This window comes from Sminthopsis crassicaudata, chromosome 4 (genome assembly GCF_048593235.1).
Source record: "Sminthopsis crassicaudata isolate SCR6 chromosome 4, ASM4859323v1, whole genome shotgun sequence".
Lineage (NCBI taxonomy): Eukaryota > Metazoa > Chordata > Mammalia > Dasyuromorphia > Dasyuridae > Sminthopsis > Sminthopsis crassicaudata.
In genome coordinates this window covers 160,267,081-160,289,895 of record NC_133620.1, presented here as the reverse complement: position 1 = coordinate 160,289,895, position 22,815 = coordinate 160,267,081, and the positions used below count along the sequence as shown (strand labels likewise).

Below are 22,815 nucleotides of genomic sequence, written 5' to 3'. Positions count from 1 at the left end.
TAGTTGCCCTCTGGTTGTTATCTAACTCATTAATGTCATTCCAGAACCATGCTCAACTGAAAGCCATACTCCAGATCATGTCTGAAGAGGGCAGAGTATGAGACTACCATCTCCCTGCTCCTTGAAGTTATTTCCCCTCCTAATGCAGAAAGTAATTTCCTTCCCAAAACTACATTAGCAATTTTTGCAATAAATTTGCATTAAAATTGCAATAAATTATATTGATAATATCTACTATTTGTGTGGTGTTTTGAAATTTGCAAAGTCTTTAAGGTCACTCTATTCTTTATAAATTGTCTAACTTCAGAGAACAGACAACAAACACAAATAATAATAATAATGATATTATTTTATAGCATTTATATAGTACATTAAGGTTTATAAAGTGCTTTAGGGATGTTATTTTATCCTCACAACTCTGGGAAGCTGATGATATTATTATCTCTATTTAACAGAAACTGAGGCAGATGGATTAGTAAATGACTTGCTTAGGATAACACAACTAGTAAGAGTCTGCAGCTAATTTGAACTCAGGTTTTCCTGACTCCCCATCTGGTACTCCTAGCTGCCCAGCTAAGTAAGACAAGATTTTAAGATTAAAATCCATGTCTTGTGCATCCCAGACCCAAGCTCTTTTCACTAAACAGATCTACCTCTATCACAACCTGATAATACCATCTGGGTGAACACAACTGATTTGTTTATGGGACTGCCATGCCTCTGGCCATTCCAGATCAGAAATATGAGTGGGACCTGGAATTGAAACGTTCAGGTGTCCTGAGGTCAAATCAGGTTCAGTACCAATAAGAAAAGAAAATCAGATCATAAAATTTCTGTATAAAGTCTTGTCAGAACAAATGGATTTAATCATTGAACAGAGCTACCACATCAAGCCAATCCAAAAGGATAAAGCCTTTATGGAACAAAAGATGAAGACCAGTAGTTAGTTCCTTTATTACTGCTAAGGTATTAAAAACTAGATTAAATAAAATTAAAGATAATAAGATGTGAGAAAAAGTCATCAAAGAATATAAATCAAAGAAAAACAATTCTACAGAAGATACTAGAGCTTCCAAATAAAACATAGTCAATTCTCAAATACTTTTTAATCTACTTTGCACATTATCCAAGACCAAAATTTTACTCCATAGACTGGCTGTTCCCCATTTACTGTGTCCCCATATTCCAGTGTGCTTCCCCTTTAATGAAACAATGAGGTTCAGAAAAAAGAATATCATAAGCCAGAAAACTGAGTTCCAATCTCAGCTCCAATATGTATTTTCTGTGTCTATAGATAAGGTACTTTCCATCTCTAAGGCATCTCCTACAAAAAGGTGTAGAAATATTCCTATTATCTATTTCAAAGGGCTATTGTGAGAAAGCAGTTCGTAAGGATTGAAGTATTATAGAGATGAGAATTTTTATTATCAGTATTCACTTAGGGACAATGTATTAATTTTAATATTGTAAAAAGAAAAGATTATTATGAAAAAACCTATTAGGTAGGAATCTAATAATATATTACAAAATAAAATATAAGTTTTGGGGTGATTGTTTTAGGTTACATACATTTAACTGGGAGCTAGCAAAGCTTTTCCAGACCAGTAATATTCACTTTCAGAACAGATTCAGGTTGTCCACAAGCCCCTGGCTACCTGGTGCCTGGACATAAGGATTGTGCCAACTTGAAGGCATAGATTCTAATTGGATAAAGTCTCCTGAGAAACATTAGAAATGAAAAGGTTGGGGGGCAGCTAGGTGGCGCAGTGGATAGAGCACCAGCACCGGAGTTCAAATGTGGTCTCAGAAACTTAAACACTTCCTAGCTGTGTGACCCTGGGCAAGTCACTTAACCCCAGCCTCAGAAAAAAAGAAAAAGAAAAAAAAATGAAAAGGGATGAGCAGTAAAAGAGTCAAGGAAATGAGAGGGTGGAAAGGGAAAGGAAGGGAAAGAAAAGATAGGAAAATGGAAAGAAGGGAAGGAAAGGGGGAAAAGGGGAAAGGGAGAGAAAGAAGAGGAAGAGAGGGAGGGAAAGGGAAAGAAGGGAAAAACATCAACAGAGAACAATGGTCCTGGTTCATCATCTCTCTTCTACTGGAGAATATCAAAACTGAATGTAATTGTTGGGATATGAAACATTTTTCTTTCCATTCATTAATCACTGATACAACCATGCCTCCATAGTTACATATCTGAACTACTCTTGTTAATATATAATGTAATCATTAACAAAGACCATGTCTCCATAGTTGAATACCTGAATTACTTTCATTAGTAAGTATTCAACATTCATTTTCTTTTCATGTTAATGATGGTCTTAATAGCTGACATAAGACTGGTAACTTTGCCAGATCAAATTGGTCAGTGTGCCTAGACACTTTATGGGGAACTTCCTCTTCAGCAACTGCTACTCTTTCCTCTTCAAGAAGCCCAAAAGAACTCTGACATTCAAGAACAGATCAAGGCAGCAGGAATAAAGGAAGAGAGGTTCTTAGAACCCCACATGACTCAGGTATTGTAAAGTATGAATTGAAAGTCTCAAAATTAGATGGCAATCTGTGGGGTTCTACAAAATATATTCAATTAATTACAGGGAGGAAAAATAGCAATATCTCTATACTATTAATTTCCATTTCAAAATGTCATGCACGGAATATCTGATCAAGGTGGGTAGTTATTTCATAACCAAACTGCTAAAAGACCCTATGGGAACACACATCTGTGAAGCTAGATTGTCTATAAGTGTGATAACATACTCAGGGATGTACAAATTCTCCAGCACAAAATGATATATTTTTGCCATAGTAAATGACATTATGTAAAAGGATTATAAACCAAAGAAATATAAATTTCATCTTTTCATAAGTTCTGATTTTGTCACTGATTAACAATTATTTTCATTAAAATATTTATAACTGTTAATTAGAGTTCAGATTTTTCACAATGCATTAAATATACCTAACTATAATAACTCTTCCAACTTTGCATCTAAACTTTTCAGAACTTTTGAAAAAAATACATTTACTATTATCTTTTGGGTCCACTCCTCACCCACAATGCAATCAAATAACCAAAATAAACATTTATACTTGATAAGCATTACAATTTGGAAAATACTGGCCACACTATAATTCTTACCTACTAACTTTTCCAGAGTAAATGTTCTTCAGTTATTGAGTGTTAATTATACAGAACAACTAATATGGACTGTGCAAAGAGCTCATAATGCTAAAGATCTTAATTTTCAGATCTTAGGAATAATGTAAACAAGCAAGAGTCTTCCCCTAATTATTCCCCTAATATCAAGTAGAGTCAATCAGTGAATAGTTCTTATTTGATGACAATAAATTTTCTACAGTTTTTTTTTTTCTACACAAAAGCTTCTGAAAACAGAAGCTTCTGGAACAACACAAGATTGTAAGCAAGCATTTCTTGTCTATTTCTGTTTTGGGTTTTCCAATGATCAAATGCAATTTAGGTGAACAAGATTCTGGCAATGCTGAGTTTCTTGGCAAGAAATTCAAGTTAAATAGGCATGTCCTAACTCATGTGCAAGTTAGAACACTGTTCTCCAACTTCTATAGGGTCTTGACAAGGAAACTGGACCCCAAGCCTCCCTAACAAATATTTATTGGGTGCACTGGGGGAAAAAACACATTTCATTGCACATGCAAATGTTATTATAATAACTGAAAAAATGCATTTTATTGCACAGCTAAAAAGATCAGCGTGAGCGATTTTAAAACCAACTTGCTCCCGCCCCCCCCCCCCCAAAATAACCATGGTTTAAAACTAACTCCTACCTTTCCCAAATTTTCATAGTCAATGCATTCTAGGAAATAGGATTGCAATCATAAAATTCCATTTTCTTAAGGTTAAACTATTACCAAGTCAATGGTGTTCTTTACTTTTCTTGAAATAAGTTCATGGAACAATATTAAAAATTCATACTGACAGGGTACTCTCATCAAAACAACTTTATGCAGTAACTAATACAAGTGTCATAACCATTTTAAAGTTGAGGAAACTGACTCAGAGAAATGAATTGCCTAAGGTCACAATGTAAATGTCAAAGGCAGCATTGGAACCCAGGTATTCCTGGCACCAAGTCCAGTAATATTTTATCCACATCTCAAACTATCTCTTCATGCAAATATTCTTAGACAATCTTAGAAGATCTAATGCCAGTTTTAGGAAATTTAAATTATTGAAGGAAAAAAATTATCATTTACATAGATATACAATATATTTATGTAGACTCCAAAGCTTCTAATTATGTTACAAATTTTTATAAAATTGTGGCTTTAGGTTCTTCTTTTTTTTTTTTTTTTAAGTCAAATAATTTCTTCAATGACTTGCTCCATTAAAGATCTAGTAGATGATTCAAGTTTTGATTGTCTAATTTTCCCAGTTTCCAGATATCACAATACAAGAAGCAATGGAGTTTCATGAGCAAATGTACAATTTGAAGAGTACTAAGAAATCAGAAAAATAATAACATGCTTTGCAAATCAAAAAGAAATTGAAGGCAACCACTTCTAACATTGGGATTTGGATTAGGAAGGAAAAAAGGAAAGTCTAGATTCATCAGATTTCAGAGCTCACTTCAGAGCTCATTTAGAGATTGTCTACTCCAAACCCTTCACTTTACAAATGAGGAAAACACAAAACTTTAAATAGAAATGTTAATACCAAAAAAAATCCTCCAAAACAAACAAAAAAGGTCATATTACAGGGTAGTTTCTAGTCTTCATCAGTAAAAGGGGTTTTCATACTGGAAGCTTCTACAGTATTCTAATTGCAAATCCAGATTTTTCTTTAAAAGTTTTGCTTTTTTTTTTTCCTTCTTAACAACTAGATTGTAAATTTCTCAAAGAAAATGCTCTTCTGGTTACTCTCCATATAAAGACAGAGAGACAGAGACTGAGACAGACAGATAGACAGACAGACACACACACACACAGAGAAAGTTTTATCAAGCTTCTAGAAACAAAACACTTTTGAGCCAAGATAAGGCATTTATGCTAACAAGATTTTAAAATTGCATCACTTGAATGTTACTGTCCACTTGAGAGTGAGTCGAATCTAAAATGTAACCTCACCTGATCTGTTACAAAGTACTTGTAATCCAAAGAGATCAGAATTTTCTGCCATTAAAAATGTGTAGGGTCTTAAAGAATAAATAAAAAGAGGGGTAGCATGGCATATTGAATGGAGAGTCTATCATATCTTGTAGTTGGAAAGGCCTGGGTTCTATCCATTACTAACTGTGTGAACCTAAGCAAGTCATATAACCTCTTGGTACTCCAGGTGCCACTCTAAAACTATAAACTGCAGAGAAGTCACCAGTTAGTAGTGACAGAAAAGATTTCCTCACTATGAATGAAATCAGAGATCTTGACCAAAAAAAGGAAAGAAAAAAAGAAAGAAAGAAAAACGTCTTTCACAATCCTAACCATGGAAAAGGGGGTCAGATGATGAGATATCAAAATGAGATATCAAACTAACTAAAAATAGCTCACTGCCACAAGATCCCTTTATGAGGTCCCATGAGGGCAAAAAGGAAGCAACACCATAAGATTAGGAATAACACTCCACATTCCCACAGTTGATATATAAAAATTAGGTAAGTGTTTTTAAGAGAAAGACTCAAAAGAGGAATTATTCCTGGTAAGACTCACAAGAACTGAAAGCCAAATTGAAAGCCACATGGAGCAGCCTTCACAAAGAGGAGCCAGCATTCCAGGACTGAGGCTGCTTGGACACATCAAGTTGCAGCTAGGTGGCACAGTGGCTAGAATGCCAGGTCTAGAGTCAGGTAGAACCATCTTTCTGACTTCAAATCTGGCCTTAGACACTCAGTAGCTCTGTGACTCTGGACAAGTCACTTAATCCTTTTACCTCAGTTTCCTCATCTGTAAAATGAGTAAGAAGGAAATGGTAAACCACTCCAGTATCTTTGCCAAGAAAAACCCAAACCATATCACAGTCAGACACAATTGAAATGAATGAACAACGAGAGCACATTAATGAGGACATGGATAAAGAAGCTGGATGAATGAAACTTTGGATTACATATTCCAAGGTAGTAACCTTATAACTAACTCCCTTTTCTCCTTGGAGTACCTTAAAAGTCTGAAACTATTCCTTATGAGGGGGCTTGTCCTGTACATGCCTAGATTACCTAACATGTAGACAATTTTTCTTCCCCGAGTTCCCTCCTACATCTTTTCATTTTCCTTTTTTTTTAATGTTGAGTCTCCCTTCCTCCCTCCCTCCCTCTCTCTCTTTCAATATATATGTATATGTATATATATAAAATATGTATATACTTAATCTATCTCTCTTTAAATATATATATATATATATAAAGGCTAGTATATATATATATATATATATATATATATATATATATATATATATATATATATATATATACACACACACATATACATATATATGTTATACTTATATACATATATGCATACTTATATGTACTTAACTTTTGCTAGTTTGTCTATTTATTAAAACCACATTTGTAATATAATAATTGAATGAAAAGGGCATATATCCATGGAAGAAAAAGACATAGTCCATCCCTTTCATTTCACAGAAGAAATTAAGGGACAGAGAGGTTAAGGAATTTCTCTAAGGTCATACAGCTCTAATAGTAAGTTGTTTGCCAGAGTGCTGTTTCTAGTTTGGGGCTTCGGGATAGAAAATAGAGAGAAAATTAAAGATTCTTTGCTACTATTTTACAGAACAGAGAAATCTATTGAGACAATGAGAGAGACCCAACTGAGAAATGAATCAATAATAGGATGAGGAAGAAGCAAATAAAAGTGAGAGAAGAAATATAGTCCTGCTAATATAAAAACAACTTCGCATCAATGCCTTAAAAAAGAAGAAAAAATGTTTCTTCCTTTCTGCTACACATTTTTATCTAAGAAGCTTCCTATCTTGCCTACTCCTATTCTCAGCTTTGGCAGGACAATGCTTGAAGATGTTGTGTTGACCCTTCTACTCTCATTTCATCCCCTTGATTAATTAACAAAGTTGTAAATCTGGAAACCAGCTGACTAGGGCTATATACAATCTGAGCCACTACAGCAGATATTTGCTAAGAGGGTGATAGGAGAAAATCAAAACCCTGATCCTGGTCTCATTAGCTCTTATATACAGTGATCTTGATCTGTATTTTGCCACTGGATCCAGATGGCTCTGGAAGAGAAAGTAAGATAGCTGATCTTGCCCCTCCCTAACTTAAATCCAATTCACTTGCATGTCATAGCATCACTTCCCTGATATCATGGTCCTCTTCAAGAATGTTTCTCAACCAGCACATTCTGGCAATTTATTTATATCTTGATATGTCACAACATCCTGGGTGTCTTGTCTTTTGCTACTTTTTTTTCAACTCAGAGAAAGTGAAGAATGAGGATGGTGATTATTCAGAAACACCTTTGAAAAACCAAGGACCATTTTCATAGCTGAGCCCCAAAACCCATTCCCTAAAAAGGGTTTTTTCCCTCTTTTTCTTCTATTCATACCTGTCTCTCCCTTTAATTCAATGGAAAAACAGATAAAGTTAAAAATCTATACCAAAGAATTATGGGGTACCTTGCTTCTCTGCAGAGGTAAGAAAGGAAAAAAGGGGAAAGGAAAGGTTGATGGAGGAAACTGAATGATGCATTCACTGTCAGACACAATTCTTAACTGCTATTGTGGTTGTGGTTGTCATTATGGAGGACAGGTTCAATTCCAAAGGGGCCACATTGGCGCAGGGAGTAATTGGCGAAATCAATCAGTCAACAAGCATTTATTAAGTGTTTGTTAGATGCCGTGCTCTGGGATAAGTTTTAGGAATAGGAACAAAGGTAAAAACAGTCCCCACTCTCAAGGAGCTCTTATATATGTTGAGTGTTGTACACATATGTATTATGCATATATAAATATATACAAACATATAATCAACTAACTATGTAGAAGATTTATGGAGTGTACAGGATGTAATTTCAAAGGAGAGAGCTTTTCAGGAATGTGAGCAATCAGTACAAAGATATGGCGAGAGGAAATGGAGTTTTTAGTGGTCCAGAAATTACAAGCAATCAAGTAACTGAATGAGAGTGCATGGAGGGCTATAGACTACAGGAAGATCGGAAAGTCGGAAGGGCCAGGTTATTTTTAACACTAGAGAGAACAGGAAGCCACTGGAGCTCACCCTGTGCAGGACTGACATTGTCAAACCTGTTCTTTAGAAAAATTAGTGAGGCCTTTAAGTGAATGGGGAAGAGACGAGGTAGAAAGAATACTTAGAAAGCTGGAAACAATCTCTTAGGTCTTCCGGTTCAGCCCCCTAATTTTAGAGGTAGGGAAACTGAAGCCCAAGGATGCTATAAATGACAAAAAAAAAAAAAAAATACTATAAATAATACAATAAGTTAAGAATAATTAGTATTTGCAGCACTCTACTATTTGTGAAGTGCTTTACATTTTATTTCACTTAAAGATGCTCCAAATCAGGGGTTCTCAAACTACGGCCCATGGGCCAGATGCGGCCTGCTGAGGATGTTTACACGGCCCACTGGGTTATGGCAAATAGGCTGAGGGGCGGAGACAGAGTGTGAGCTTTTGTTTTTACTATAGTCTGGCCCTCCAATAGTCTGAGGGACAGTGAACTGGCCCCCTATTTAAAAAGTTTGAGGACCACTGCAACAAGTCATTATTAATCAAAGAAATGCAAATTAAGACAACTCTGAGATACCACCACACACCTGTCAGATTGGCTAGAATGACAGGGAAAGATAATGCATAATGTTGGAGGGAATGTGGGAAAACAGGGACACTGATACATTGTTGGTGGAGTTGTGAATACATCTAGCCATTCTGGAGAGCGATTTGGAACTATGCTCAAAAAGTTATCAAACTGTGCATACCCTTTGACCCAGCAGTGTTGCTACGGGGCTTATATCCCAAAGAGATTTTAAAGAAGGGAAAGGGACCTGTATGTGCAAGAATGTTTGCGGTAGCCCTCTTTGCAGTGGCCAGAAACTAGAAATTGAGTGGATGCCCATCAATTGGAGAATGGCTGAATAAATTGTGGTATATGAATATTATAGAATATTATTGTTCTATAAGAAATGACCAACAGGATGATTTCAGAAAGGCCTGGAGAGACTTACATGAACTGATGCTGAGTGAAATGAGCAGGACCAGGAGATCATTATATACCTCAACAACAATATTGTATGATGATCAATTCTGATGGATGTGGCCCTCTCAACAATGAGATGAACCAAATCAGTTCCAATAGAGCAGTAATGAACTGAACCAGCTACACCCAGCAAAAGAACTCTTGGAGATGACGATGAACCATTATATAGAATTCCCAATCCCACCTGCATTTTTGATTTCCTTCACAGACTAATTGTACACTATTTCAAAGGCCGATTCTTTTTGTACAGCAAAATAACTGTTTGGACATGTATGCATATATTGTATTTAATTTATACTTTAACATACTGAACATGTATTGGTCAATTTGCCATCTGGGGGAGGGGGGAAGGAGGGAAAAATTAGAACAAAAGGTTTGGCAATTGTCAATGTTGTAAAATTACCCATGCATATATCTGGTAAATAAAAACTATTAAATAAAAAAAATATATATTTTTTTGATTCTCAATCTCAACACATGTTATTATTAACCCCATTTTATAGAAATGGTGAAAACTGGAACATTTTTCCAAAAGTCATACAGATAAAGGAAAGAAGAAAAGAAAGCAGGGAGGGAAAGAAGGAGAAAGGAAAAGGGGGAAAGGGCAGGACAGGGAAAGGAAAGGCAGAGCAGGCAATGGAGGAAACAAGCATTTATTAAACTCCTATTGTGTGCCAAAACAATGCTAATATTTTGCCAATATTGTCACATTTGATCAGCACAAAGACTCTGGGATTGAAGTGCTATTTTTATTCCCATTTTACAATTAAAGAAACTGAGACAAGATTTGCCCAAGGTCATACAGATGGGAAATATTTGGGGCAAAATTCTTCCTTACTTGAGGTTCAGTGATTTACCCAGATACTTTTAATGGCAGAAGTGGAATTTGACCAGATTCACTGACTATAAATCTAACACTCTCTCCATTGTTCTCTGCAGCTTTCAAAGATGTACAGGATAATTTTAGGAGGGAGATAACATAAAGATGTAAGACGAAAAGTAGGGGGAACCTAACTACGGGATAATATGCAAGTTGAGCCTTGAAGCAAATTATGGCTTCTAAGGGATAAAAGTGACAGAACATTCTTGGTATTTAGTAAGTGCTTAATAAATGTTTATTGACTGATTGAAGGAGTATATTCCAAACCTGGACAATAGCCTATGAAGATACACAGGGATGGGAAATGGAATGATCAGTCCACAGCATAGTAAGTAGGCCAATTTGGCTTTGAATATAGGAAGGGAAATAGTAAATTCTATTCTTGCCCCTTGAAGAAGGAAATAGCAAATCACTCTAGTGTCTTTGCCAAGAAAACCCTAGGGACTTTGTCCTTGGAGTCTTATCCAACTGGACAAGACTGAACAACAAAAACAATTCTTACCACTACATGAATCTCCAGTTTAGGCCAGAAGCTTAGTTACAGATAAAACTGGTTCTTCTTTTAGATAGAGTTCTTAAGTTTGTGTGTGTCATGGACTCACCTGACATTCTTATATGGCCTTTTTTTTGAATAATGGTGAGGTTTAAAAAAAAAAAAAATTAAAGTGAAGGAAATGCTATGGTTAAGGCAAAAACATTCATTGTCCCCTCCCCTCCTCCCAAGTAGAAAGAGCACTGACAACTGTCCACAGATCACTAAAGGATATAGAGATCCCAGCTTTGAGTAAAGCTCAGTTCTTTCACCACTAATTAGACTTCATCCTTAGTTCTAAATGGCTGCACATTTTACATCCTGGAGCCAGCCCATCACTAGGAATTTTTCCCCCACTGCTCAGAACGGACTGCCTTTTCCAGTTTCAGAGCTCTCACTTCTTATCAAGTTCCAGTTCCTGGCAGACTTTTGCTCTCCCCATTGGAAGAGTTAAAAAGACTAACACTGCATGTGCCTAATTAACATCTCATACCTTCTACTGACCCAGCTGCCAATTACTCACTTCCCAGTGTTCACAAGTTGATGAGTAAGTCACTTGGCCTTTGGGACATGATCTCCCTCAGCAGCGATTGTCCAAAGACCTAGTTTATAATATTCCAATACTTTAAATGTACCCAGTAACACAGAAGAATGTGTCTTCTACTTATAGTAGAGCATAGAGGTATAGAGATGTGGTCCAAAGTAGAGAGAAAATGGAGAACAGATATCTAGACACAGGAATAATGCAGTTAGAGGTAGGAATTTACAGCATCCTGATATCCTTTACCAATCTTACCCCCTTCTGAGTTCTAAAGAGGTCATAAGTGTGTCACAGACTGAGAAAGACCACAGATCTTTTTACAAACATTTGTAGCAAGGAATATAATTTCCTTCCTGCATGAATCACAGTGGTGATGTTTTTCAATAAAATGATTAATTACCGTGGCAGGAAAAAAAATCTAGTTTTTAACATAAATGTTTGCTATTTTGTGCAATGTTTATAGCACACTCTATCTATTAAATAGTGCTTAATTCAACCATGTTATAACTTTAATATATTAAATTTTCTTTTGATACTTATACTTTCTCATTCTTCCCCTTGTCCTCCAAGGAAATGACCACATACTGACTTGGATGGATCTTTGGTTGTTGCTGTTCACAAAGTTGTTACTAATTAAGAACAAAGTTAAATAGATTTAAATGTTCACCTTCTCTCATTAAAAAAGGTTCTAGAATAAACATGATCCTATAAACCAGTTTCTGTTCTTCTCCTTCTATAATAATCTGAAAATGTGATAAATTACAATATCAATATCTCCAGCAAAGGGAAGAAAGTAGTAAATCTTAGCAATTAAGGAGAGAGACTAATGTGTCAGTATCATAACTAGAGATTCACCTTACATAATTATGTTTCACGGTGTTTTTTTTTTCTCTTTTTCCCTAATTTAACCTTGATAGAAGCTAAACATTCACTTATATTTTCAGAGCACAGAAACTCCAATTTGGAAAGGCTCTTATGTTTTATCTAACATATATCTGAAAAGAAACTCTCACTTAGCTTTCAAAAATGATCATGTAGTTTCTATTTGGAGACCTTGAGTGATGGGAAACTCACTACCTTTCAATACAGCCCTGGACCTAATCCTCAGGAAGCCCCTCCAAAACACTATAGACAATATTAAAGAACTTTAAATAGCCAGTAATTACAAAAAACTTCTTCCATAGTACAAAGATGTGTACACATACATATACCTATATATAGATATACATGCACACACACACGCACACACACACACACACACACATCACAATCACAACAAATGAAGGTTTTTCTCTCATCTAGTTACAAATGCCCAATCTCCACTGTTCTAAATGATGATGAACAAATTTAATTCACAAGAAACCATTCAGATACTTGAAGACAGGCCTCAAATTTCCTATTCCCCAGGTTAAAATCTTCTTTGTCCCTTCAAGATAAATTCATCTTTCTCAAATATAGGTAATGCATTCCATATATATATATATATGAACAGGTAGGTTACTAAAGTATTATAGCACCCTAGATTTAGGAATAGGAGGGCAATTAAAAGCTATTTAATCTTATCTTAATGTTTTACAGAAAAGGAAAACTGAGAAAATGTATGCGACTTGAACCTGGAATTGGAGTAGCAAAATCTGGAATTCAAACTCAATTGTCAGATTCCAAATTCAGCAGTCCTCCTCCCCATCCCCAACAACAAACATAATTAAAGACTAGGAGACCATTTTAGCTATTGGAATAATTAATATATAACTATGTGCTTTAAATAGATATAACTATATACCAGGACAGCTAAGCACAATGGATAGAGTGTTGGGCCTGGAGTCAAAAAGACTCATTTTCCTGAGTTTGAATTTTGCTTCAGACAGACACCTTACTTGTTGTGTGACCCTGGATAAATCATTTCACCCTCTTTGCCTCAATTTCCTCATCTGTCAAATGAACTAGAGAAGGAAATACTAAACCATTTCAGTATCTTTGCCAAGAAAACTACAAATGGGACCACAAAGAGTCAGATATCACCAAACAAAAACAAATATACTTTAAAACACACAAATAAAATTTGCTTCTTTAATATCCCTGAATTTTCTGAAAATCACTCTTCCTTTTCTCCCCAAACCAACAGAACTCACATTGTAGCCTAAGTCTTCTACATTTCATGCCACCTCCCCAGCCATGATCCTTGTCCCTCTATTTCCTATCTGTGGCATTAGATTAGATGGGCAAGTACATCACATCTAGATAGTGGAAGAGACAGAAGAAAAGGAGAAAGCGCTGGATTTGGAGTACAACGGCCTAGGTTCAAATGTTATCTCTGTCACTTAGGCTCTCTGGGCCTCAGTATTCTCATATATAAAATAAATAACATCTTTAAGCTCCTTTTCAAGATGAAATTCACAAATTTCATAAATTCATAAAACTCAAAATCTCATACATTCATAAATTCACTAAATATTATTCAGCTACTCTATTCAGCTACTTATGTGTAAAGAAGCGAAGTCAGACCAATAAGGAAAGCCTGGCATGTACAATGCCAACAATGTTTCCTTGAACTCTGACAAATGGACTTCTGCTCTCCTTTGATAATCTATTCTACTATTCTGGGTTTTTCCTTCTATTAAAGTAACACTAGAAGAGTAAAAAAAAAAAAAAAAAGGTAGAGATGGCAAGGGATTCAAATACAAAAAATTCTAAAATAGTCTAAATGTAGAAGTTCCTTCTACAGAAAAAGTTAGAAATATCCTAGAAAATCAAGGGCTAATAACTCCATTGATATTCCAACATAAGGGATCACTTTTATCAGGAGAATTATATTCAAATATAAACTCTGAAGAAGTGGGAGGGATGGCTTGTAACCTGTTCGTCAGAAGGGAACATACAAATGGAAGACACTGAAGTCAAAAAGTGCTGGTCAGAGAAAACAAACAACAAAAACAAACAAACAAAAAAAACCCAAAGACAAAAGCAACATATGCTTGCTTCAGGTAAGAGAAGATAAAGAATTCCTATTCAGCCGAAGGCCAGGGGAGGAGTAAGGCCATGATTAGAAGCAATTAGCTAGCATTAATAATAAATGAGATCAGGTAGGTGGCATGGTGGATAGAATGCTGGGCTTAGAGTCAAGAAGACTCACCTTCTTGTGTTCAAATCTGGTCTCATATACATACTAGCTGTGGGACCCTGAGCAAGTCACTTATTCCCGTTTTCCTCATCTGTCAAAAGCTGGAGAAGGAAATGTCCAACTACTCCAATATCTTTGCCAGGAAAACCCCAAATGGGATCACAAAAAGTAGGACATGACTGAACTACGGCAACAACATAAATGAAAGCTAGTGATTGAATTCTTGAAACTCACTACAGAAAAGAATGGAAAAGAGAATGGCAGTGTAGAGTAGAAAATATACCAATAAATTTATATTGGGTGGTTCTTTGAATTACAAGAGGAAGCCGTAAAGGGGGGAAATGATGCATCTGTCAGTTTGTGGTTATTATTCCAACCTTCCTACCATAATTCTCCTCCCATCTTAGCTCCGATCCCTTCCACATCCCAACCATCACTCTCCTGAGATCCTCAGCCTAGTCAAAGGAAGCCATGACCTGTATGTAGCATAGAGCCAGGGAAATCCTGCTTAGGATGGAGGTGAGATAAGGGATAATATGTTCCTAGCTTGCCAAGTTAGAACAATTTTTCATAGAAACAGTATTAAATTTTATACTTCGAATATTGGTTAAACTATTATTGGTTATTATTGGTTGAATTGTCTTCCTTAGAAATGAGTTTACCATTTATAACATTCTTTCAATTGGCAAATGAATTCAAAATTTGAAAAAGAAATTTGAAAAAAATTCTAGAAACCAATTATAAACACTTAAAAGGCACAAGAGGACAAGGTGATTACTTTTAAACATTTTATTTCCTCAAGGCATAGCACAATACTCTGTACATAGCAGGTTAGCCATGGGATAAATCTCTTTTGAATAATTTAGGATACAACCCATCTGTAAATTAAACATCATCATGTATAAGGAAAAACTATGACATTTTTTACAATTCACTGAATTCTACTGAATAAAATGTTTGTTACCATGGTATTTCTTGTCCCTTTAATAATGTTTTCTTAAATACGTAAATATGGAGAATTTCCATGAAACTAATAATATAGCAGAAGTTTCAACATAAAAGCTAAGAAAGGAAATAATGATGAAAGAACTTTAAATTCTGGCAAGGAAGATATTGGGAAAGAGTAGAAACGACCCCTGTAAAGTGATACTTGTTCCAAAAAAAGTAAAAATTGTACCTCTAAAAATTATAACACAAGTTTAATAGCTAAAAAACAAACAAAAAACCTTATACAAACTGACCTAAAATGACCAAAAAAAAAAAAAAAAGTCCATTAGAATAGTTAAATAATATTCACATAGGGAAAAGTAAGTATTTTTTTAAATCAGTTCCTAAATTTACAAAATGTACTAGTACAAGCAAAAAGGAAATCCATTAATTTTCTCTCAATTTTTCAAAACATGAAGCTCCCAATCCATTTCATAAAATATGGCCACTGTTCCTCTAAGATAATATATGTTTGCACTTTCATATAAATATTTCAAAGTTATAATTAGCACTATATTAATAATGACTGCCATCACATTGTCTTTTCTGGACTTGTTTAGAGGTGCAAATTCAACTTTCAAGTTAAAGAAATCTGATATTTTCAAACACTAGAGTGGATTATTCTATCATTTATTCAAGTCTACCATTTACTACCTGTGCCACCTTGGGTACATCCTTTTACCTTCTCTGAGCCTATTTCCACTGTCAAATGAGATCTATGAGATAAAGGTATAATCTATAATTAAGTAAAGATATAATCTAACCATTTATAATACATACCTAACATCCCCAGTTGCAACTATGAGAACAATTTCCCATTGAAATAGTGTTAGATTCTACTTCAAATACATTTTGGATTGGGGAAGAAAAAAAAAAAAAAAACGGATCTATGAGCCAATGTATACAGTTTCTTATATTTAGCAACAATAGCCATCAATCAGAATGTGGTAAAACATAAGTAGAAAAAAATAGTCTTATTAAAACCATATTTCCAAGTAGTTTAGGAGTTATGCTACCAAAGGGTATAGAGCAGGAACTTTTGTAAATCATCTAATAATGCAATAAAGCTAAATATAGCAAAGAAAATCTTTCTGATTTGCAGTATTTTAGTTACTTTTTTTTTTTTTTTTTTTTTTTTTTTTTTTTTTTTTTACTATTTCCCACATTGTGTACTCCAAATAAGTTAGGTGCTTTTTTCAAGGTTTATGTAACTTAGATAACTAGCAATAATGTATGTTCAGCTATATAGGCCTGTACTTTTAACAAATACCAAACCAGAAAGACTTAGTTTTGTTTAGCCTGTCTTTCCAAACATGAAGCACTTTTCCTTATTTTTGAACTATTGAGACATCAGCCATGGCTGAATTCCAACACTGACATAAGCAACCTTCAGGTGTTTTGAAGAGGCTGAATGGAAACACAGGCCTAAAAACAAGACAAGAATCAAAAGCCTTTTATATAAGCACATCTTCTAGATGCTTACTGCACTGAAATTGCTTTAATCAGATTTTAACCCACAGTTATATTAATGCAAACGTATGGCTTTACATGCTTGTCAGTGTAATGATGTTCAAAAGGCCACAGGAGGTTAATTTCATATGCACATTCTTGAAAATAGTGTGAATATTTCAGTTTATCCGTCAAGAGATGGCAAATTGCTTCAGTCACTAAACAAATTCCCCAACTCTCAAACTACTGTAGCAGGTGTTAGAACAGTACAATAAAATTATTTTTGGAAGGGATTATGCTAGCAACTGCTTTAATTACCTATGGCTCAATTCATCTGAGCTCTCCAGACAGTCATTAACGTTTTAAACAACGTGTATATTGACAAATGTTCTACAATGCAACACACACCGTTTGCCAAAACACCGGCTTCTTTCTCTCCAACAATGTTACAAGGACAATAGAGAACTTGTGTTTGTTACTGTATCATTCCTGTCCTAGAGAACAAACTTGGAAAATGCAAATAAGTGGGGTGGCTGAAATACAGTCATCAAAACTTAAGGTAAAATGAGACTGGGTAGAAAATTCAGTCTTTAGGTACAAAATGTACGTACCCTGGTTGGAAATCTATGAAACTTATTCTAATCTCGTACTCAGAACTAAATGAGATACCCAACATCTAGTGAGGAGAAAGGGTGACGAGAGGAAGGATCGTTAGCTAAAAGTACGAGCAGGTATTCTTAGAAATAGCTCAGCTCAAAAGATAGGGGCAGAGGGGAGCGGAAAAGACTAAATGCGAAATCCAGGGCTCATCAACTTCAGGACCCTAGAGTGGTCCGGGAAGAGAGGAAAAGGAGATCTCTTACACGCATTCCCAGGGAAGCCACATGCAATATGTTAACAGCCCATTGGGCACTCTCTCCATGGAGAGATAGCGATAAGAGGGGAGCGCTCAAGTCAAGAAAAAAAAAGTGGGGGAGGGGAGGGAAGGGCAAACACCCAACAAGAAGGTAGAAGAGCTTCAGGAAGTGCACTCATCTCGCCTACCTGCGTTGTAGAAACGATCCAGAACCGCGGTTTCCCCGAAGTCCAGTTTGCCAAAATGCAGGGTCTCCAGCGCAGCGCCCACCGCCTCGCACGCCTCCCTCAGGCACTGCAGGGCCTCGCTCTCGGCTACCACCAGCTGCCCCTGGCTGGCTTCGTTAATCACGTAAGCCACCGTGGTTCTCCGACTGCCACCGCCAGCGCCGGTCGAGTTGCCCCGACTTCGGGGGGCGCTCGGAGCCCCGCTCGCGACTGCAGCAGCCGAGATGCCCCCGGTGCAGGTGACAGAGGCGCCACTGCCTTCCACGTTCCAGAAGCTACCGGCGGGTGGGGGCGGTGGTGGGAACTGACTCCCCTCGCCCGGAGCAGCGGCTGCAGCCGCTCCGCCCCTTCGGCTGCAGCCGCCCTCCGGGAAGGTGCAGAAGCCCGGGGGGCTAAACGGGGGCACGGGGAAAGTGATGCCCTCGCCGTCCTCGGCGCTCATCTCTTCCAGGGGCTCCGCGGCGGTCGCCGTGGGGTCCACCGCCCAGCCGCCCCCGTCTCGCGAGCCACAGCTCGGGGCTGCTCCGCGCCCGCCGGGCTAGGCAGCTGCCATCTCGCGCAGCACCCTCGCCGCCGCCGCCTCCCCCGCGGCGCCGCCTCTTCTCCGGTGCCCTTTCTCCCGGAGGGACGCCGCTGGCCGGCGGCGCGTCTCCCCTCCTGGGCGCCTCCGTGGCCGTGTTTCTCGCTCGCTGCGGGGCTCGGGGTAGAAGCGGTGCAGGGACACGCTGTTAGGCGGGTGGGGGGGAAAGCGCTTCCTCCTTGTCTAGGGCTGGCTGGGCTCTTAATAAACCTGAGCCGCCAGGCTGCCAAGCGGCGCTAAGCTCCGGAGACTCCGTGCGCCACTGACAGCATAACGCAACGCCAGCTGCTCCGGGGCGCGCGCTCTCCTCTCCGTGGCGCGCTCTCTGGGGACCGCGGGGCTTTCCTCCGGCTCAGGGAGAGCCACCTGGCTGGCACCGTACCGCGGCGGGGGGGGGGCCGGGGGGAGGAAGAAATCGCGGAGTGCTGTACACGCACACCCGAGGCCAACAGGATCCGCCTCCCTAGTCTACGGCAGCTTCCTCCTCCTCCTCTTCCCTCTTTTCTCTTCCGATCGCTGCGGCCGCCTCGTCTAAGCACCGACCAGCAGGGCTGAAGGCGAGCGATTTCATCCAGCCGCAAGTCCCCGCAGCCTTCTTCCCGCCCCTCTGCCGGAGCCGGGAGAGTGTGGGGCCAGCCCCGGGGGCGGGCACTGCTGGGAAACCCTCCGGCGAGGTGAAGGCGACCGTGCTCTCACTTGCTGCCGGTCATCGGTGGCCGACCCGCAGAACTGGGGCTCAGCAGAGGCGTGCTCCTCCGGTTCTCACCATGCAGCCGGCCACCGATCTCGGAACAGACTTAGTATGCAAGCCCTCACTTACTTCTGAAAGCGGGGAGCTGGTACAAAGTCTCTTTTGCCATTACGAAAGTCGTTTTTCGCTACGGTTGGTGTAAGTTGAGACGGTCCCCGTGGCCGTGGCGCCCCCGTCTGGCTCCTGTTTAGCTCTGCCACTGGTTTAAGTTGTGACTGCCTGGCCTGAGTAAGTTGCGCAAGCATGGACCCTGATTTCAAAGGGAGCTAACCTACGAGGTGGCCGAGGGCCTTGGCTGGCTCCGAGATTTGTGCGTAAGATCAAGGAGTAGCGTGTGAAAGATTTGAAGTCGACCTGTTTTTTTTTTTCGCTGAGGCAATTGGGCTTAAGTGACTTGCCCAGGATCACACAGCTCAGTGTCTGAGGTCAAATTTGAACTCGGGTCCTCCTGACTTCAGGGCTGGTGCTCTATCCACTGCACCACCTAGCTGCCCCTTTCCTGCTCATTTTTGAAATGCCAATGGGGGAGTGAGGGAGAAGGGAATAAACTTTTATTAAGAGCCTACTATGCATCAGACGTCGTGCCAAGTGCTTTACAAATGATCCTTACAACAGCCCCTGCAAAATAAATCCTATTATTTCCCTCGTTTTACAATTGAGGAAACTGAGGCAGAGAACCGTTAAGTGACTTGGCCGAATTTGAACAACTAGTAAATGGTTAAATCTGAATTTGAATTCTGTTCTTCCTGACTCCAGGCCCAGAGCTCTAGCTGCCTCTAGGCAGAACCCTTTCCCTTCTCAGAATGTTTTTAGATAAATAAAAAGCATACAAGGAAATCAGTTATATTAAAGTTATTAATGCATACATTTATGCCTGTGTTGAATTTACAGACTCCGGATTAAAACCTGGATTAGATGAATTCTAAAGTCCTTGTCAGCTTTTACATTCAATTGTTGCACTGCCTCTATTCTATTTTCAACTAAAGACTGTGATTTTTACATAAAGGCCTGGGCACTCTTTAGTCTGAAGATCCTCAGTTCCTCAAGGAATCATAAGAAATAGAATAATCAGCACTCAAGCTAAGACTCTGTAGCTAATCCCCTCTTAGAACATTGATAATGCATCTGAGACAGGCATTGGAGGTCACTTACCTGGCCCCCACTCATGATTCAGTTTATCACAGAGGTTTTGGGTTCAAATAACTGCTACTTATTACTACTATCTTTCTGATTTAGACTAAGTGATTTTCCCACTCCACATCATTAATAAAATGGGAGGGGGGAGGGGTTTATGCTAATTAATTGATAAATTCCTTTACTACATTTAGGTCCTGAGGAGTACAGTATGCCTTTCTAAAGCCCCCACCATTGCTATTTTCCCTATGACTATCAGTTTGTTCAATTGTTTTTCAGTTGCACTTATTCTTCAGTGATCCCCTTTGGAATTTCCTGGCAAGGATACTGGAGTGTTTACCATTTCCTCTCCTTATCATTTGATAGGTGAGTAAATTGAGGCACACAAAAGTAACTTTCCCAGGGTCACAGAGTTAGTAAGTAGATAAGGTCAGAATACCCTGGAACCAGTACCTATCCACTGAGCCACTCATTAACATACATAAATTAACCAGATCTTTACAAATGAGTATTGGGTAACTAAGTGTTTCAGTGTGCCAAACCTAGAATCAAAAAGACCTAGGTTCAAATTCTGCTTCAGACATTTACTAGTTCTGTGACCCTAGCCAACTTATTTAAGAAAATGACAAACCATTCCAGTGGAAAAGCTCAAATGGAGTCACAAAGTGTTGGAGACAATTGAAAGAGTGCAACAATAATTTACTAAAGCTTAAAGAACAGTTGGTAAATATATATGTATATGTATACATATGTGTGTGCATATATGCATATATGTATGTATGTATTCCACTGAAAGATCTGGGATAAATTCTTCTGCCAATTTGGGAGAGAAAACAATAAAACAAATCAAAGCTGCTGATTATGGAAAGTCCTTGTCTCTTGTCCCCTCTATGGGAATGCTTATGAGGTTTCCATCCCATTAGAGATGGAATAAGTTTTCTCCTGGATTCCTCGTAGTCTATGGCTAGTATGCCTGTGGCTCCCGATGCAGACTGCAACCAGCTGTTGCAAGGAGCCTGCTAGGATGTTCATGGGAAGTTCTAAGTTCTCTGGATCCTTCTTAGCTCTCAAGGTCTTTCTTCAGCCAGAAGGGGTGGGAAGGAGGAGTCTGAAACTGAACTTATAGTTCTTCTCATGGGTATGATAGAAGAGTTCTAACTATTAAGCTTTCAGATGCTCCAGCACCTGAGTTCCAAATCTGGCTTATTGTATACGAAACCCATAGGCCATGAACAAGTCTCTTCAACCAATCTAAATTGGTTGAATTTAGTCATTCCATTTCATACATTTGAATTTCAAGGATTTTTAAGCTGATCAAGGACTTTTCATACCTAGTGTAAAGCCTTTGATTAAAGAAATGACAAGGTCTTTTTTCTCCATACCTACTTTAAACATTTCATTCAGTAGTTCAAAGACAGTATATCCCATGACAGACAAGGATAGCAGCTTGTCTGTAACTTAAAATGGGATGGAGTAAACTTATCTGGTTTGATGCTTGATAGTTTAGCTCCTGATAGGGCTGAGGTCCCTCTACTCTGTGTTCAGCTGGGTTCCAAATGTACTGGCATTGGATAAGAGACAGTACTGGACCCCTTTCCCACTAAAGAGCTCTTACTCTATGAATCTTCAATCTAAAATTCATAAATTCTGATAGCCTCCTGCCACAATAAAGCAAACAAATAAAGCAAAACAATAAAGCAAAAAATAAAGGTAAAATGACAAAATTATGAACAACTATGAGCTTGTATAGTACACTCTGGACAAACTACTAGTCCACAATATTTGGGAAATGTAAAAATCTATATAAATCCAAGCCTCATTACATATAATGGATATAGTACAATAGCAGATATTGGTAAGTAAACATTCAAACAAGCAAAAGTTATTTCTTAAAAACTGGTCTGATTTATAAAGACAGACTAACTAAAGTATACCTACAGTTTAAAACAGAAGAAAATAAAAAGTCCTGAAAGTTAGGGTAGAAAGTTGGTGTAGAATCTTTCCATTGCATTTTAGCAAATAAGAAAAAGTCCAAAATTTATCCCAGATGAGACCCCACATGTATCACAGATTGTGGGACAAATATTCCAATTATTAGTACTAACAAGTCAGGTTGCCAGAGTACCACTCCTATGCTTCCTCTTCAGGTTCTAAAGATAGTCTTGAGGGCTTAGGGGTGGGGTTTATTCGTGAACTCCCATCAAGTGCTACCCACCCAAGATTATAATTGATATCAGTTAGCCAGGCTTAAATTTTAAAAAGGAGTATTTTACTAAGGTTGTACAATACTTTTTGAAACAAAGATTCCCAAAGATCTGCCAATTTACTCCCACATAGATTATACCCTAATTGAGTACTTCAAGGTATGTATTCACATATGACAAAGGTATTAAAGTAAGTTTAGCATCATGTTACTTTAAGTGGGGTAGGGTGATTTAATCAATTGTTTCATTCACTACCACCACCTCCCCCCCACATCCTTACAGATACATTACCAAAAATAACAGATAAACACAAGAAAAACCACCCAGAAAAAAAAAAA

At 38.1% G+C, this 22,815-nt stretch overlaps 1 protein-coding gene across 2 annotated transcripts in view; it reads right to left on the bottom strand.

Annotated features, from left to right (window-relative positions):
- Nucleotides 1–19,282, bottom strand: part of MAP3K5 (mitogen-activated protein kinase kinase kinase 5) — a 250,131-nt gene extending 230,849 nt beyond the window's left edge. The window contains exon 1 of one of the 2 annotated variants that reach the window (XM_074309740.1): nt 17,770–19,282. In XM_074309740.1, coding sequence (XP_074165841.1) covers nt 17,770–18,250 — 481 coding nt within the window. In that variant the 5' untranslated portion in view covers nt 18,251–19,282. The remainder of the gene's footprint in view (nt 1–17,769) is intronic. The other variant, XM_074309739.1, reaches the window with a different exon arrangement.
- Nucleotides 19,283–22,815: the final 3,533 nt, after the last annotated feature.